Below are 16134 nucleotides of genomic sequence, written 5' to 3' on the forward strand. Positions count from 1 at the left end.
CAAAGGGTTTAGCAAGATATGGACTAAGCACAGGCAAATGGAACTGGCTCAGATGGATATCTTGATTGGCATAGGTCAGCAGACCAAAGGGTGTTTGTATGATGCTATTAACAATCTATCTGAATGTTAAACCGACCAGACATACATGCAAATCTCCAAGAAAATTCATGCACATGTGATCCCTGCAGCCCAGAATGATAGGGAAGGATAGAAACCAAACTACAGACAGTTAGGGAAAATAAGGAAACATGTTCCAACCCTGAAGACAATGGTGTCAAAGCCTTTAAGCTGTTTGGATTCCTGATCATTTTATCCAAGGTATTCACAATCTGCCCAAACTTTGGCCTGTTGTTCCGATCCTTTTGCCAGCAGTCAAGCATTAATTGATGAAGTGCTGTTGGACAGTCCATGGGCGGAGGGAGTCGATAATCTTGTTCAATAGCATTGATCACCTTTTAATATAAAGCATAAAAATACAGTGATTGAGGAGATGACTCTTGGAATTCAGACTAACTGAACATTACAATGTTGTGATGGTTTGGAAAGCACTAAAGTAATATTCACCATAGACATTATTATAGCTCAGCTATAATGAGCATGAGAGTCTGAGAACACAGGGATTTGGCCATTTGAACTGGAACGGGGAGCAGCCAATCCCTTTGGTCTGTTCTATTGTCCCAGAAGATTATGCCGATCTGATCCCGGCCACCATTTCACTTTTCCATCCAGGCTCCTCAGAATTTAGCTCATCTATAGTTCAAAAGTATATTCCATAATCCTGCTCCCACAGATCCCTGGGTGAAAAAAATATCCCAACATTTGCAACCGGAGGAAGAAATTCTTCTTATCTCCATCCTGAATCAGCAACTCCATGTTCTGGGTTCTCCACAAAGGGAAGTATCTTCTCACCATCACCCTGTCAATAAAAGCCACTATCATGGGGGAGTGGGAAGTATAGTGCAATTAGACAGGATCTGGGGAGCATCAATTGGGAACAGATGTACTCAGGGAAATGCACAACAGAAATATGGAGGTCACTTAAGGAGCATTTGCTAGGCATTTCGGATAAGTTTGTCCCTTTGACGGAGGGCAAGGATGGTAGGGTGAAGGAACCATGGTTGACTAGTGATGTGGAACATCTAGACAAGAGGAAGAAAGAAGAAAGGGGTTTAGGAAGCAAGGATCAGACAGGGCTCTAGAGAGTAACAGGGTAGCCTGGAAGGAGCTGAAGGATTTATTTAGGAGAGTTAGAAGGGGACATGAAAATGTCTTGGCAAGTAGGATTAAGGAAAACCCCAAGGTATTCTGTACATATCTGAAGAAAAGGAGTATGGTCAGACTGAGGTTAACCTGATCAGGGATAGTCAAGGAACCATGTGCCTGGAGTTGGAGAAGGGAGGTGAAGTCCCTAATGAATACTTTGTTTCAGTGAGAGGGATTTTGATGATTGTGAGGACAGCGTAAAACAGGCTGTAATGCTTGGATATGTTGTTGATAAGGAAGAGGATATGCTAGAATTTTTAAAAAAACGTTGGGATAGGTAAATCCCCAGGGATGTCTCTTACAGCATTCAAGTATGTCTCTCCTTACTTAAGGAGATAAACAGCTACGGACTTACTTATGCCCTGTGTAGTTGTAGGTGTAGCAACTTTTATACTACATCCCATTTATAACAGTGCCAGTGTGGCCTTTGCCTTCCTGATGACAAGTGGACTTCCTGTGAGTCTACACAGCAGCATATCTAAGTTTCTCTTTTTTAAACAATTTTCAACTTTGTACTATACAGTGTGGGTAACAGAGTCATAGTAATGTAGCAATACAACAGGGATATGGGCCCTTCAGCCCAAAAGGTTCATGCTGACACCAGTGCCCACCCAGTTGGTCCCAATTTCCTGCACTGGGGCCATATTCCTCTAAGCTCTGGCCCTCCATGTACCTATCTTAATTATACAATTGTACCCGTCACAACCACTTGCTTCGGCAGCTCGTTCACTGTATTCATCATACTCTGCATGAAAAAGTATCTTTCTGTCTCATGTGAAATCTTTGACCCTGGTTTTGGTCCTACTGACCCTGAGGTCCATAAATTTAAGCATTTCTATTAGTTTGTCCCTCATTCTCCTCAACTCTGAGGAATAAAGACCTGGAGTGGTCAACCTCTCCCTATAGTTCAAGCCCTCTAGACATAGCAACATCCTTGTAAGTCTTTTCAGCACCTTTCCAGTTTTACACCTTTCATCCCACAGAGCGACCAAGGTTGTTCACCACAGAGTTACTGATTGAATGCTGCCCTTTCATACCCAAATCACCTACATAAATAACAAACAACAAGGGTCCCAACACCTACCCCTTTGGCATGTCACTAATCACTGATGTTCATTCTACCTTGCTAGAAGACAAATAGACAAATCTGGGTTGCCGGGAGTTGCTGGGGTGACGTGTTTTGAAGGGCTAGAAGGCCTATTCCGTGCTGTATCTCTAGATAAATAAAACACCCATTGCCTTCATCTACCTCTTCAAAAAGCTCTAAAGAATTATTTCAAGTATAATACCATGCAGACTCCTCCTGATCAAATTTTGTCTTTCTAAATTCAGGTACATCCTGTCCTTCAATATTCCTCCAATGACATCCCCACTACTGATGTCCAGCCGACTAGCCTGAAGATCCCTGGTTTCTTTTTCCTTTCTTTCTTAAACCATAAGACCACATGACATAGGAGCAGAATTAGGCTATTTGGCCCATCGAGACTGCTGCCATTCCATCATGGCTGATTTATTATGCCCTTCAACCCTATTCTCCTGCCTTATCTCAGTAAGCCTTGACCCCCTTACTAATCAACATCGTAGCAATCTAGGCTTCACTTGGCCTCCACAGCCACCTGTGCCAATAAATTCCACAGATATAGTACACTTTGGCTAAAGAAATTCATCCTTACCTAAAGGAGATTTGACAGAGGTATACAAAATTATGAGGGACATAGATAGGGTAAATGCAAATAAGCTTTTTCCACTGAAGTTGGGTGGGACTACAACAAGAAGTCATAGGTTAAGGATGAAAAGTGAAATGTTTTAGGGGAAACTGAAGGTAAACCTTTACTCAGAGGGTAGTGAGAATGTGGAACAAGTTGTCAGCACAAGGGATACCTGCAAGCTCAATTTCAACATTAAAGAGAAGTTTGGATAGGTACATAGATGGGAGGGGTATGGTGGGCTACGGTCCAGGTGCAGGTTGATGGGACTAGACAGTTTTAAATGGTTCAGTACAGACTAGATGGATCAAAGGGCCTGTTTCTGTGCTGTACTTTTCTATGACTCTATGACATCCTTCTATTCTTAGGCTGTACACTCTGGTCTCAGGCTCTCCCACCATAGGAAACGTCCTCTCCGCATCCACCCTTTCCAGGCTCCACAATATTTGATAGATTTCAATGAGATCATCCTCATTCTACAAAACTCCAGCAAGTGCAGGTCAAGAGCTATCAGACACTCCTCATACATTAACACTTTATTTCCCAAGACCATTCTTGTACACTTCATCTGGGTCTCTTCAATTCCAGCATACCATTTCTTCTTGTCAGGTCTGGCCAACCCCATTACATTCTTGCTTTTATACTCTAGTCCTCTTAAAATGAATGCTGACATTGCATTTGCCTTCCTCACCAATGACTTAGCCTGCAAGTTAACAGTTAGGGAATCCTGCAAGAGGATTCCCAAGTCTCTTAGCACCTCTGAATTTTCTCCGCATTTAGAAAATATGGGGATTTGCCTGCTGGCCGCTGATGGAGTAACAGGTCTTTCCTGCTGCTCGTTTTCTCTCCAACCTTTTGAAATACGACTGTACTGTTAGACGGGATATTATTTTACTATGACTACCAAAGCAGCTTTGGAACCTATTATGGGCACAATTCAAAAGCTTACTGAGGAGTTTCAACAGTTCAGAAAATAAATCTGCGCTGAAAGTAAACAAATAGGTACGAAACCGGAAGACATTCAAGGAATTCTAACCGAGCATGATAAGAAGATAAAGAAACATGAAGATGTTATTACTTTACTGGACGAGAAAATGGATGATATTGAAAAGCTGTATGAAAAACAATCCAAGTCCAACGAAATAATGAGACTGAAGATTATTGATTTGGAAAACAGAAGTAGGAGGAACAACTTACAAATCTTGGGACTTAAACAACAAACGGAAGGAGATAATCCTAAAGAATTCTTTGCAAACCTTTTGATGGACTTATTCCCTGATATAATGAAGTCTCTGCCTTTGATTGTTCTACACACAGGTCGCCTATCTACGAATCAACTTCAAAATCAAAATCAAGATCAGTCATTATATGTTTCCACGAATTTCAAATAAAGGACCGTCTGATTCGTGCTGCCCATGGAAAAGATATGATTGACTATCAAGATCAAAAGATTCGTATTGTTGAAGATTTTTCATCAGACGTTATGGCAGAACGTGTTAAGTTTAAAAAAGTTATGGCGGAGCTATATAGCCAAAATTTTAAACCCCCTCTTCGTTCTCAGACTTGATTGACAATTATGCTGGAAAATGGATCATTTAAATGGTTTTATACGAAGGAGCAGGTGCAAGAATTTTTGGACTTAAAAAATGACTGTGTACATATATTAAATAGATTAAAAATCTTGCAATTCAGAAATACTACATATTAAAAAAATGACTGTTTAATATTTTTCAGTATGAATAATTGCTATTTCTGTTTGATAAACCTGTCTAAGCTTGTTTTCCACTGTATATTATTTAGTCTTGGTTGAAACAGTAAATAACCTTGAATTCTTTGGAGCGGTTCCAACAGGCTTTCTAAGGGAATGTGTTTAGGGGAAGTAGATAGCGGTTGTTCTTTGACCAAGTTTCTCTTTTGGGAGGAGGGAGGGGGATGGGAAGTTCTTTTTTCTTGAAGCTGATTTGGGAATCTAGTCAATTCTGTTGCTTAGCTCAAGATTTATTATTTGGGTTTAATTTATATTTTTCTGATTGATACTTTAAACTTGCTTATAAATAGTTTTAAAATGGATCAAAGTATTAATTTACTTAGTTTTAACGTGAAAGGGCGAAACCACCCTGTGAAAAGAAATAAGATTTTTGCCTATATTAAAAAACTTAAGGTACCAATTGTTTTCTTCAAGAAACCCATATACGAAATTGTGACAATTCACGCCTTTTTAATCGATGGAGGGAATCTCATTTCCATTCCTTGTTTCAGGCCAAAGCTAGAGGAGTTTAGATCCTTGTAGATAATATATTTCCCTTTGTTCAACATAAGGTAATTTCTGATACTAATGGGCATTTTGTTATAGTATCAGGGAAACTAAATAAGAAATTAATGGTATTTGCCAAAGTATATGCTCCAAATGTAGATGACCCAGGTTTCTTTGAGCGTTTTTTTTCATTTTTGCCAGATCTAAGTCTGTACTCATTGTTGATGGGTGGAGACTTTAATTGTTGCTTAGATCCAGTTTTAGATCGTTCATCTTCTAAACCAATGATACCAAATAAATCAGCTGTGTTTATTAAAGCTTTTTTAATGAAATGTGGTATTATTGATGCTTGGCATTTTTTTTTCATCCAGTACACAAGGAATATTTGTTTTTCTCTCATGTCCATCATACATATTCCAGGATGGATTTTTTTTATTGATAGCCAAATGATTCCATTAGTTCGATCCTGTGAATATAAAGAGATTGCTGTTTCAGATCACGCTCCTGTGTTTCTATCTTTAAATTTCCCCGGTCTTCTTCAAACAAATAGATTTAATCTAAATTTGTTATCTGATAAAGATATTTAAGTTTATGGAGAGACAAATTACTTTTTTTTTTGAAGAGAATACATTAGAGGAGACTTCTAGTTTTCTCAGATGGGATGCCTTTAAGGTGTATATAAGAGGACAAACTATTTCTTATACTGCAAGTATTAAGAGAAAAGCTAATAAAGAGAGAAGTGAGTTAGCTAATCAGCTGAAACAGTTAGACCAAGAGTATCCCTTGGATCCAGGACCTGCCTTATATAAAAGACGTGTTGAAACTAAAACTAAATATGATCTCCTTTTAACTTATCCAATTGAAACCCAACTTCTAAAAGATAAAAGTCAATTTTATATTCATGGAGATAAAACAGGTAAATTATTGGCTGATCAAATTAAAACCTTTATAGCTAAACAACAGATTAAAGAAGTATGCAAAGCTAATGGTGATAGGACAAATGATTATATAGAAATAAATGATACTTTTAGAGAATTTTACTCTAAACTTTATAGTTCTGAATCTTCTAAGGATAATACTGTAATGAACATTTTTATAGATCAACTAAACATTCCTACAATTTCTGTCAACAACAGAAAGTTGTTGGAACAACCTATTTCTTTTGAGGAAATTGTTGAGGCTGTGCACTCATTACATTTGAGGAAAGCTCCGGGTCCAGATGGATTCTGGAGAGTTTTACAAGATCTTTTCCTCACTGCTTATACCTCATTTATGTTCAGTTTTTTCAGATTCATTCAAGTCGGGCAGACCCCCTCAATCTTTTTATGAGGCTTCCATTTCTCTTATCCTTAAAAAGAATAAGGATCCAACTGAATGCTCTTCTTATAGACCAATTTCTTTACTTAATGTTGATACTAAGATCCTACCTAAAGTTTTGGCCCATAGGATTGAAAATATTTTACCATCTGTCTTTTCTGATAACCAAACTGGATTTATCAAAAATCAATATTCTCACTTTAATATTCATCGGTTATTAAATGTTACTTATTCTTCTTCTAATATGATATCGGAATGTATGGTATCCTTAGATGCTGAGAAAGCTTTCGACAGGGTTGAATGGAATTATTTGTTTAAAACTTCAGAAAAATTCAATTTTGGACCCATTTTCATTTAACGGATTAAATTACTTTATTTAGCTCCTTCTGCTAGGGTTATCACTAATTCTCATAATTCCAAACCATTTAAGCTTCAACGTGGCACTAGGCAAGGCTGTCCGTTGAGCCCTTTGCTTTTTGATCTGGCCTTAGAACCCTTAGCCATTGCCTTTCGACAATCTAATGATATCACCGGTATTTTAAGGAGAGACACTATTCATAAAGTCTCGCTGTACGCTGATGATCTGCTGCTATTTATTTCTAGTTTTGAGATTTCATTACCTCATGTGCTTTCTTTACTCTCCTATTTTAGCTAGTTCTCAGGTTATAAATTAAACCTATATAAAAGTGAACTTTTTCCTTTGAACAATTTGATACCAACAAATTCTAACCTTCCTTTAGAAATGTAAAAAAAAAATTACCTACTTAGATGTAACAATCACTAAAAACTATAAGTGTCTATTTAAAGAAAATTTTCTTACCCTATTGAATCACATAAAAAGGATACTATCAAATTGGTCGCCTTTTTGTTATCGCTGATTGGTCGAATCAACTCTATCAAAATAAATATATTACCTAAATTTATATATCTTTTTCAGGCATTGCCGGTTTTTATTCCTAAATCCTTTTTTGATTCCGTTGACTCTATTATATCTTCTTATATCTGGAAGAATAAGCGTTCTAGATTAAACAAAATTCATCTTCAGAAAGATAAAAAGAATGGAGGATTACCAAACTTTAGATTTTATTATTGTGCAGTTAATCGAAGAAATCTTAAATTCTGGTTATATTACATAAATCATGAGGATTGCCTGATGTGGTTTTTTTTTTAGAAGCTAACTCTGTTAATATTATTCTCTATTATTTCTCTTCTTGGATCCTTACTCCCTTTGTCTCTGAGTAAGTTAACTGATGATCTGGTAGTTAAACACACTGTGAGAATTTGGACACAATTCCGAAAATACTTCGGCTTATTGGGATTTTCTCTTTCGAGTCCCATTTTTTCTAATTTTTTAAAACCTCTATGATTGATGTGGCATTTAAAGAATGGGATAGATTAGGTATTAAATGCTTTTAGGACTTGTTTGTAGAGGTAAGTCTTTTTTGTTTGAACAACTGTCAACTAAATATAGTTTACCCAAAACTCATTTTTTTCGATACCTACAAATAAGAGATTTTTTACAGTCTCAAATAAGTACATTTCCTAAAAGACCTGATAAGAATCTACTAGATGTAATCTTTAATTTGAAACCTTTTTATAATGGATCTATATCTAATATTTGCAATATGCTGCTGGGAATGAGAAGTGTTCCGGTAGATAAAATTAAAAATCTTTGAGAACAAGATTTACAGACTTCAATTTTTGAGGAAACTTGGAATCAAATTTTTAAATTGGTTAACACTTCATCGTTATGTGCTCACCACTCTCTCCTACAATTTAAAGTGGTCCGTAGGACCCACATGACCAAGGATAAGTTGTCTCGTTTTTATTTGGATCTATCTCCGTATTGTGATAAATGTAATAATGGAGAAGCTTCACTCATTCATATGTTTTGGACATGTCTGATTCTTGGAAAATTTTGGAAAGAAGTATTTCAAACTTTCTCGATACTTTTTAAACTGTAAGCCTAATCCTTTGACTGCTTTACTTGGTGTTGTTGGAGGAAAGGATATTATTTTGGAGTCATCTGACTTGCAAAATCTGACTTGGCTTTTTGTCTCTTATGGCCAGAAGGATGTTTTCGCTTAAATGGAAGGTTGTGGCCCCTCCTATTCACGCCCAATGGTTAAGTGATGTGATGTCATGTTTAAATTTAGAGAAGATTCGACGTTCAATCTCTGAATCTAGTCAGGACTTTCAAACGTTGTGCGGAGCTTTTCTGAATTAGTTTCAAAACCTTTGATTTGCTGTTAAAGTACAGATGATGACTAATAATTTTTTTTCCTTTTTTTCTTTACTAATCAGCTTCGGTGTTGGTAGTGGGTTAGATTTTTTTTATATCATAAAATGACTACATTTCAATGTTACCAATTAATTAACTTGTATGAATATAGGGTAAGGAGTCTTTATATGCGATTTAGTATAATTTATTGATATATACATATTTTTTCCTGTACTCTGTATTCTTATATGTAAATTAATTAATAAAAATATTGGAAAAAGAAAAAAGATATTCTGTACCTTTATTCCTTCGAACAAAGTGCATGATCATACACTTCCCTACACTATAATCTAATTGCTGTTTCTTTGCCCATTCTTATAACCATATAACCATATAACAATTACAGCATGGAAACAGGCCACCTTGGCCCTTCTAGTCCGTGCCGAACTCCTACTCTCACCTAGTCCCACCGATCTGCACTTGGTCCATAACCCTCCATTCCCTTCCTGTCCATATATCTATCCAATTTAACTTTAAACGACAATATCGAACCTGCCTCAACCACTTCTGCTGGAAGCTCGTTCCACACAGCCAACACTCTCTGAGTAAAGAAGTTCCCCCTCATGTTACCCCTAAACTTTTGCCCTTTAACTCTCAACTCATGTTCTCTTGTTTGAATCTTCCCCACTCTCAATGGAAAAAGCCTATCCACGTCAACTCTTATCAATCCCCCTCATAATTTTAAACACCTCTATCAAGTCCCCTCTCAACCTTCTACGCTCCAAAGAGTAAAGACCTAACTTGTTCAACCTTTCTCTGTAACTTAGGAGACAAAACCCAGGCAACATTTTAGTAAACCTCCTCTGGACTCTCTCCATTTTATTGATATCTTTTCTATCATTCGGTGTCTAGAACTGTACACAATACTCCAAATTTGGCCTTACCAATGCCTTATACAATTTGAACATTACATCCCAACTCCTATGCTCAATGCTCTGATTAATAAAGGCAAGCATACCAAAAGCTTTCTTCACCACCCTATCCACATGAGAGTCCACCTTCACGTCACATGCCGGTGATAATAAACCTGATTCTGATTCTTACAACAGTGACCAATCTTTCTAACCACCTGCTCCTGCTGACTATTGGGGGAGGTTCTATAATACAGCCAACTAGATTGCCTTCATCTTTCTGTTTCTAAGTTCTACCATATGGCCTCACTGGTCAATCCCCATGGAAAGTCATCTCTACATATGGCTAAGTATACATTTCTCCTATTGAAGAGACGACACCCCCTCTCGCTTACTGTATCTCTGTCAGATCTGGGTGCCACAATAACATAGATCTGGTGTAGCTCAGGGCATCAGAATTCAGTGTTGAATCTGTAAGGAGCTTGTACGTTCTTTCCGTGGAATATGTGGGTTTTCTCTTAGAGCTCCGGTTTCCTCCCACAGTTCAAAGACATACGATTAATTGTACTGTAATTAGGTAAGGGTTAAATCAGAAGTTGTTCAGGGTTGCGACTTGTAGGACCGGAAGGGCTGATTCCATCTCATAAAGTAAAATCTGCTTCACTGAGCCGGCAGGATAACCGTGCGTTCCGATCATCATACTCTGACATTTTTATCCATTCACTCATACAAATTCCCTTGCAGATTTTCGTTAAATAGGGCTTCAACACACTCATTCTCTTTAACAATTATTAACATTGATGTGAAATAATTGACACCTCAGCACTGATCCCTCTGGTGTCCTGAAAATGACCCATTTATCTTGACCATTTATTACCTTTCCGTCCACCACAGTGGACTGCCAATTCTGCCTCCAACTAGTATTTGTTAAACTTTCCCTACATTGACACTGAACTGACTGGTTGTTGTTACTGGGTTTTTCCTCATACCCTGTACGAATAAGTGCATGCTCTTTCACTTTGTAGTGAGGGAAGACATAGTTCAGGAATTACTACGTACAGACAACGGACCTTACAGAGTCACAATTTACAATCTCTTCAAAAGTCTCAAGATAAAACAATAGAGAAATTAACATACATCTTGATTGGTCATGTCCCAGTAAGGTCGCTCCCCATAGGACATCACTTCCCACATGACTATGCCATAACTCCAAACATCACTGGCTGATGTGAACTTCCTGTACTGAATGGCCTCTGGAGCTGTCCAGCGGATTGGAATTTTCCCTCCCTGAAAGCAAAAAAAAAAGCACTATACAACACTGGAGCTAATAGAGTTCATTTTTGTTAAGATTACATTACAACTGGCATGGCAACATAGGTTTAACTTCAGAACAAAGGATCATCTAGGTTGGAGACATCTAGACTACTTACTGGATGGATAAAGGAGCACCTGAGCAGGGCAGATGAGCAGGAAGAACCAAGGATGGAAACAAGACAGGAAACTGATAGGCAAGGTGGAGGAAGAAGAGACCAGGGCAGAAGGCAAGAAGGACCACAGTACAAAATGATGAAGAATGTTAAAGGGACAGGTACAAAGGCACTGAGTCTCAATACACAAGGTACTTACTGTAAAGAATGAATTAACTGTACAAATAAATGCGAATGAATTGAATATGGTGGTGATTACAGAGACACAGCTACAGGGTGATATGGGATGGAAATTGTACACCAAAAGAGACTCGGTACGTGGAAAGGACAGGCGAATGTAACATGAAGGAGAGTAGCTCAGGTAAGACATAATCAACATAATAGTGTGCAAGAATAGAAGTGTAAATAAGTTTGTTGTAAAACCTGCTTCTGTGCTATATGACTCAGGAAATTTATGAAGTGAATCAGTACTGTTGGAGCTAAGGAATACCAAAGGGCAGAAAATATCAGGAGGGGTTGCACCCAGATATTCAGACAGCAGCAGTGGTACGGGGGACAGCAATGAACAAGGAATTGGAAACTTTGCCAATACGAATCTAACTCTGATTATGGATAACTCCAATCTACACGTAGATTGGGCAAAACAAATTGCCAGGAACAATGTAGCGGGTGAATTTCTGCAGTGTAGTTTGGAACAATATGTTGAGGAACCACCTGGAGAGAAAGCTGATTTAGACTGGGCACGGTGTACCAAGAAAGGGTTAATAATAAACCTGGTGCATGGGGTCATGTGAAGCAGAGCAGCCATAACACTGAGGGATGTAATGCTGAAATTGTACAAGGTATTGGTGAGGCCAAATCTGGAGTATTGTGTACAGTTCTGGTCACCAAATTATAGGAAAGATGTCAATAAAATTGAGAGAGTACGGAGGAGATTTACTAAAATGTTGCCTGGGTTTCATCTCCTAAGTTACAGAGAAAGGTTGAACAGATTAGGTCTTTATTCTTTGGAGCGTAGAAGGTTGAGGGGGGACTTGACAGAGGTGTTTAAAATTATAAGGGGGATTGATAGAGTTGACGTGGATAGGCTTTTACCATTGAGAGCGGGGGAGATTCAAACAAGAGGACATGAGTTGAGAGTTAAAGGGCAAAAGTTTAGGGGTAACATGAGGGGAACTTCTTTACTCAGAGAGTGGTAGCTGTGTGGAATGAGCTTCCAGCAGAAGTGGTTGAGGCAGGTTCGATGTTGTCGTTTAAAGTTAAATTGGATAGATATATGGACAGGAAAGGAATGGAGGGTTATGGGCTGAGTGCAAGTCGGTGAGACTAGGTGAGAGTAAGAGTTCGACACAGACTAGAAGGGCCGAGATGGCCTGTTTCCATGACGTAATTGTTATATGGTTATATGATAGGTTTCTTCATGAAGATGGAAAATGAGAGGGTGATTCTGAGATTAGGGTCCTGAACCTAAAGAAAGGGTATTGTGAAGGTGTGAGGCATGAGTTAGCCTTGAGAGACTCGGAACATTACTTAAAGTCCTGACAGTTGATAGACAACAACAAACTCCTTCCAGAAATGCCGAGCTTTCTGCTGAGCTTCCCCAGGATTTCCTGTTTTTATTTCAAACACTACTTGGGATATGCCTTCACAGATGAAGATACGAGTAACTTCCCAGAAATATTGTGGATGGTCCAGTGAGGGGAGCTGAATGACAAGAGTATTAACGGCAGAATGGTGTTAGGGAATCTGAAGGAATGAAAGACTGACAAATCCTCAGAGCCTTCATAGGCTGAATCTCAGAGAATGAAAAGAAATGGCCTCAGAAATATTGGATACATTGTAGGTGATTTCTCAACATTCTTTGCAGTCTGGAACAGTTCCTACAGATTAGAAGGTGGTGACTATTTAAAAAAAGGAGATAGAAAGAAAGCCGGATGTAATGGCCGAGTAGCCTGATATCAGTGCTGAGGAGAACATTACAGGCCACTACAAATGTTGGGGTAATACACCACTAGGATAAGGGTGATTGGAATTGACAAAGTCAAGATGAATTTGAAAGCACAAGACAGAAGAGAGACTGCAGATGCTGGAGATCTGGAGAACACACAATATGCTGGAGGAACTCAGCAGGTCAGGCAGCATCTCTGGAGGGAAATGAACAGTCAATATTTTGGGCTAAGACTTCATTTGAAAAGGGAGAACCAGTGGATGTGGATAATCTTAGAAAAGCTTTAGAATGCATGCATAATTAAAGCAATGAAATTGGTGTTGAATAGAGAACTGGATGGATAAAGAACTGGCTGACTGGAGTCTTTAGATGTTTTCCAAGTGACTTGCACTGTACCTGGGAGTCCATAAATTCACAAGACACACTAATGGTTTGGTTGAGGGAGTTAAATGTAACATCTGAAAATTTATGGATAGCACTAAGCTGGGCAAGAGGATGAACCTGAGGAGGGTGGAAATAAGCTCCAGTTTGATTTGAATGGCTTGAGGGAGTGGGCAGATACATTGCAATTGCAGCCTAGGTTGAATAAGTGTGAAGTTACTTATTTTTGGTGGCAATAGGAAGAAGGTAGATCAGCGGTCCCCAACCACCGGCCCGCAGACCGGTACCGGGCCGCAGAGCATGCACTACCGGGCTGCGAGGAAGCGATATGATTTGGTCAGCTGCACCTTTCCTCATTCCCTGTCACGGCCACTGATCAGCCATTATGCATGCGAGGTCATGACCCACGCGTCATCCGTGTCAGGGCGGGAAGGCGATGAACTCCTTGAGCTTGCAAATGACGACGGGCTGAAAAGTATGTTTGGCATAACATCTCTGTCGGCATTTTGGATCAAAGTCAAGGCTAAATATTCTGAGATAGCCACGAAAGCAATGAAAACGTTGCTTTCATTTTGAACATTTTTCTGCGAAGTGGAGTTTTCTGCAATGAATGCAACGAAAACTAAACTGTGGAATAGACTAGACATCAGGAACCCCCTTCGAGTATCGCTGTCTCCCATCACCCCTCGATAGGACGGTGTTGTTGCAGGGAAACAAGCCCAGGGCTCCCACTGATTCAGCTATATTGGTGTGTTGCAATGATTTTATATGTTCATACGGGGAAAATATGTGCTATGCGTTTAATATCCAAATATTACTTAAAATGTTATGATGCTATTGACTTATAAGTGACGTATATAACCATATAACAATTACAGCACGGAAACAGGTGATCTCTGTCCTTCTAGTCCGTGCCGAACGCTACTCTCACCTAGTCCCACCGATCTGCACTCAGCCCATAACCCTCCATTCCTTTCCTGTCCAGATACCTATCCAATTTTTTTTTAAATGATCATATCGAACCTGCTTCTGCTTCTGCTACTTCTACTGGAAGTTCGTTCAACACTTCAAGCTCCCCTGATAATTGACTTATCATTATATCCATGCGAGGAAAATATGCGCTGTGTTTAATATTCAATTCTGCTACTCTTGTTCGTTGGCAACCCTACCCCCCCTCACACACCCCGGTCGGCCGGTCCGCAAGAATATTGTCAATACTAAACCGGTCCGCAGTGCAAAAAAGGTTGGGGACCCCTGAGGTAGATCATTATTAGAATGGTGATAAATTGGGGAAAGGGGGAGGCACAACAAGACTTAGTTGCCCTCATGGACCAGCTGTTGCACAGCAGCATGTAAATGCAGAAGGCAGATATGGAGGCAAATTGTACAGTGGCCTTGTCAGTGAGAGGATTTGGGGACAAGAGCAGGATGTCTTGCTACAATTGTATAGGACCTTGGTGAGACTGGAGCTTGAGTATCATATGCAGTTTTGATATTAATTACAGAAAGACTTTTTTGTGATAGAAGGAGTTCAGCAAGCCTTCCCAGACTGATCCCTGAAGACTGATTCAGTTAGGATGATTTTATTCAGAGTTTAGAAGAGTTAGAGGAAATCTCACAGAAACCTACTAAATCCCCCAAATTAATCCGAGCCTAATCACAGGACAATTTACAATGACCCACCAACCAGTATGTTTTTTTTTTGAATTGTGGACAGTAACCAGACAGTTACGACATAGGAAAAGGTTCGAACAGGACCAAACAATTTAGACATAGGAAAAAGTTCGAACAAGTTAAAAAAAGTTTAGACATAGGAGGGCTGCCCAGTGGCTGGGGAGCCCAGGATCAAGAGCTACAGTCTAAGAAGAAAGGGAAAGCCATTTAAAAATATAATGAGGAAACATTTCTGGGAGAAGAAACAGATGACCAAGTTATGCTGTACAGAAGACAAATGGCTTCAGTATGGTAACAAGAAACAGGATGGAGTTGCCACAAAACATTTATACTTTCAGTTGTGCTACTGCTTCATGGCTTTGCAGCTGTTTTATTGTTAAAAGAAAAATTGTTTGAAAACTCCAAATGAATATTATTTGCTACTGATATCAGAATCTTGAACCACTTCCTTCATTCTAACAAGGAGCATGGATGGTGGCATCAATGTAAAGAATAAGGCACAAGATAAATTGATAAATAGCAAAAATATTGGCACAAGACCAAGTGGAGAAGACAGGGTTTGTTGGGGGGTAGGGGCAAGAACTTTTGCGAAGAACATGCAATACTACCCAAACTCATTGATAATTTTTAATGGTGTGATTTACCAAAGCACTTGTATATGTTGGGTCTGATGTGTCTTCCTCTAGGAACCTGGACAATCCAAAGTCAGAAACCTTGCACACAAGGTTGCTGTTAACGAGTATATTGCGGGCTGCCAGGTCTCTGTGCACGTAGCTCATTTCTGCCAGATATTTCATCCCAGCAGCGATTCCTCGCAGCATTCCAACCAGCTGTATAACTGTGAACTGCCCATCATTTTGCTGAAAAATAAAAATGAAAAGGTATTACCATAACTACATAGCTGTGGAGATTGCGGAGGCATTAGCGATGATCTTTCAAAAGTCGATAGATTCTGGCATGGTTCCGGAGGACTGGAAGATTGCAAATGTCACTCCGCTATTTAAGAAGGGGGCAAGAAAGCAAAAAGGAAAT

At 39.1% G+C, this 16134-nt stretch overlaps 1 protein-coding gene across 1 annotated transcript in view; it reads right to left on the bottom strand.

The window, feature by feature from the left end:
- Positions 1-16134, bottom strand: part of LOC134338011 (ephrin type-B receptor 2) — a 532321-nt gene that overhangs the window by 9671 nt on the left and 506516 nt on the right. Inside the window, exons 12-14 of the mRNA XM_063033507.1 lie at positions 15747-15962; positions 10810-10959; positions 259-452 (exon numbers count right to left, since the gene is read on the bottom strand). Of these exons, the coding sequence (XP_062889577.1) occupies positions 259-452; positions 10810-10959; positions 15747-15962 (560 nt within the window). The remainder of the gene's footprint in view (positions 1-258; positions 453-10809; positions 10960-15746; positions 15963-16134) is intronic.

This window comes from Mobula hypostoma, chromosome 25 (genome assembly GCF_963921235.1).
Source record: "Mobula hypostoma chromosome 25, sMobHyp1.1, whole genome shotgun sequence".
Lineage (NCBI taxonomy): Eukaryota > Metazoa > Chordata > Chondrichthyes > Myliobatiformes > Myliobatidae > Mobula > Mobula hypostoma.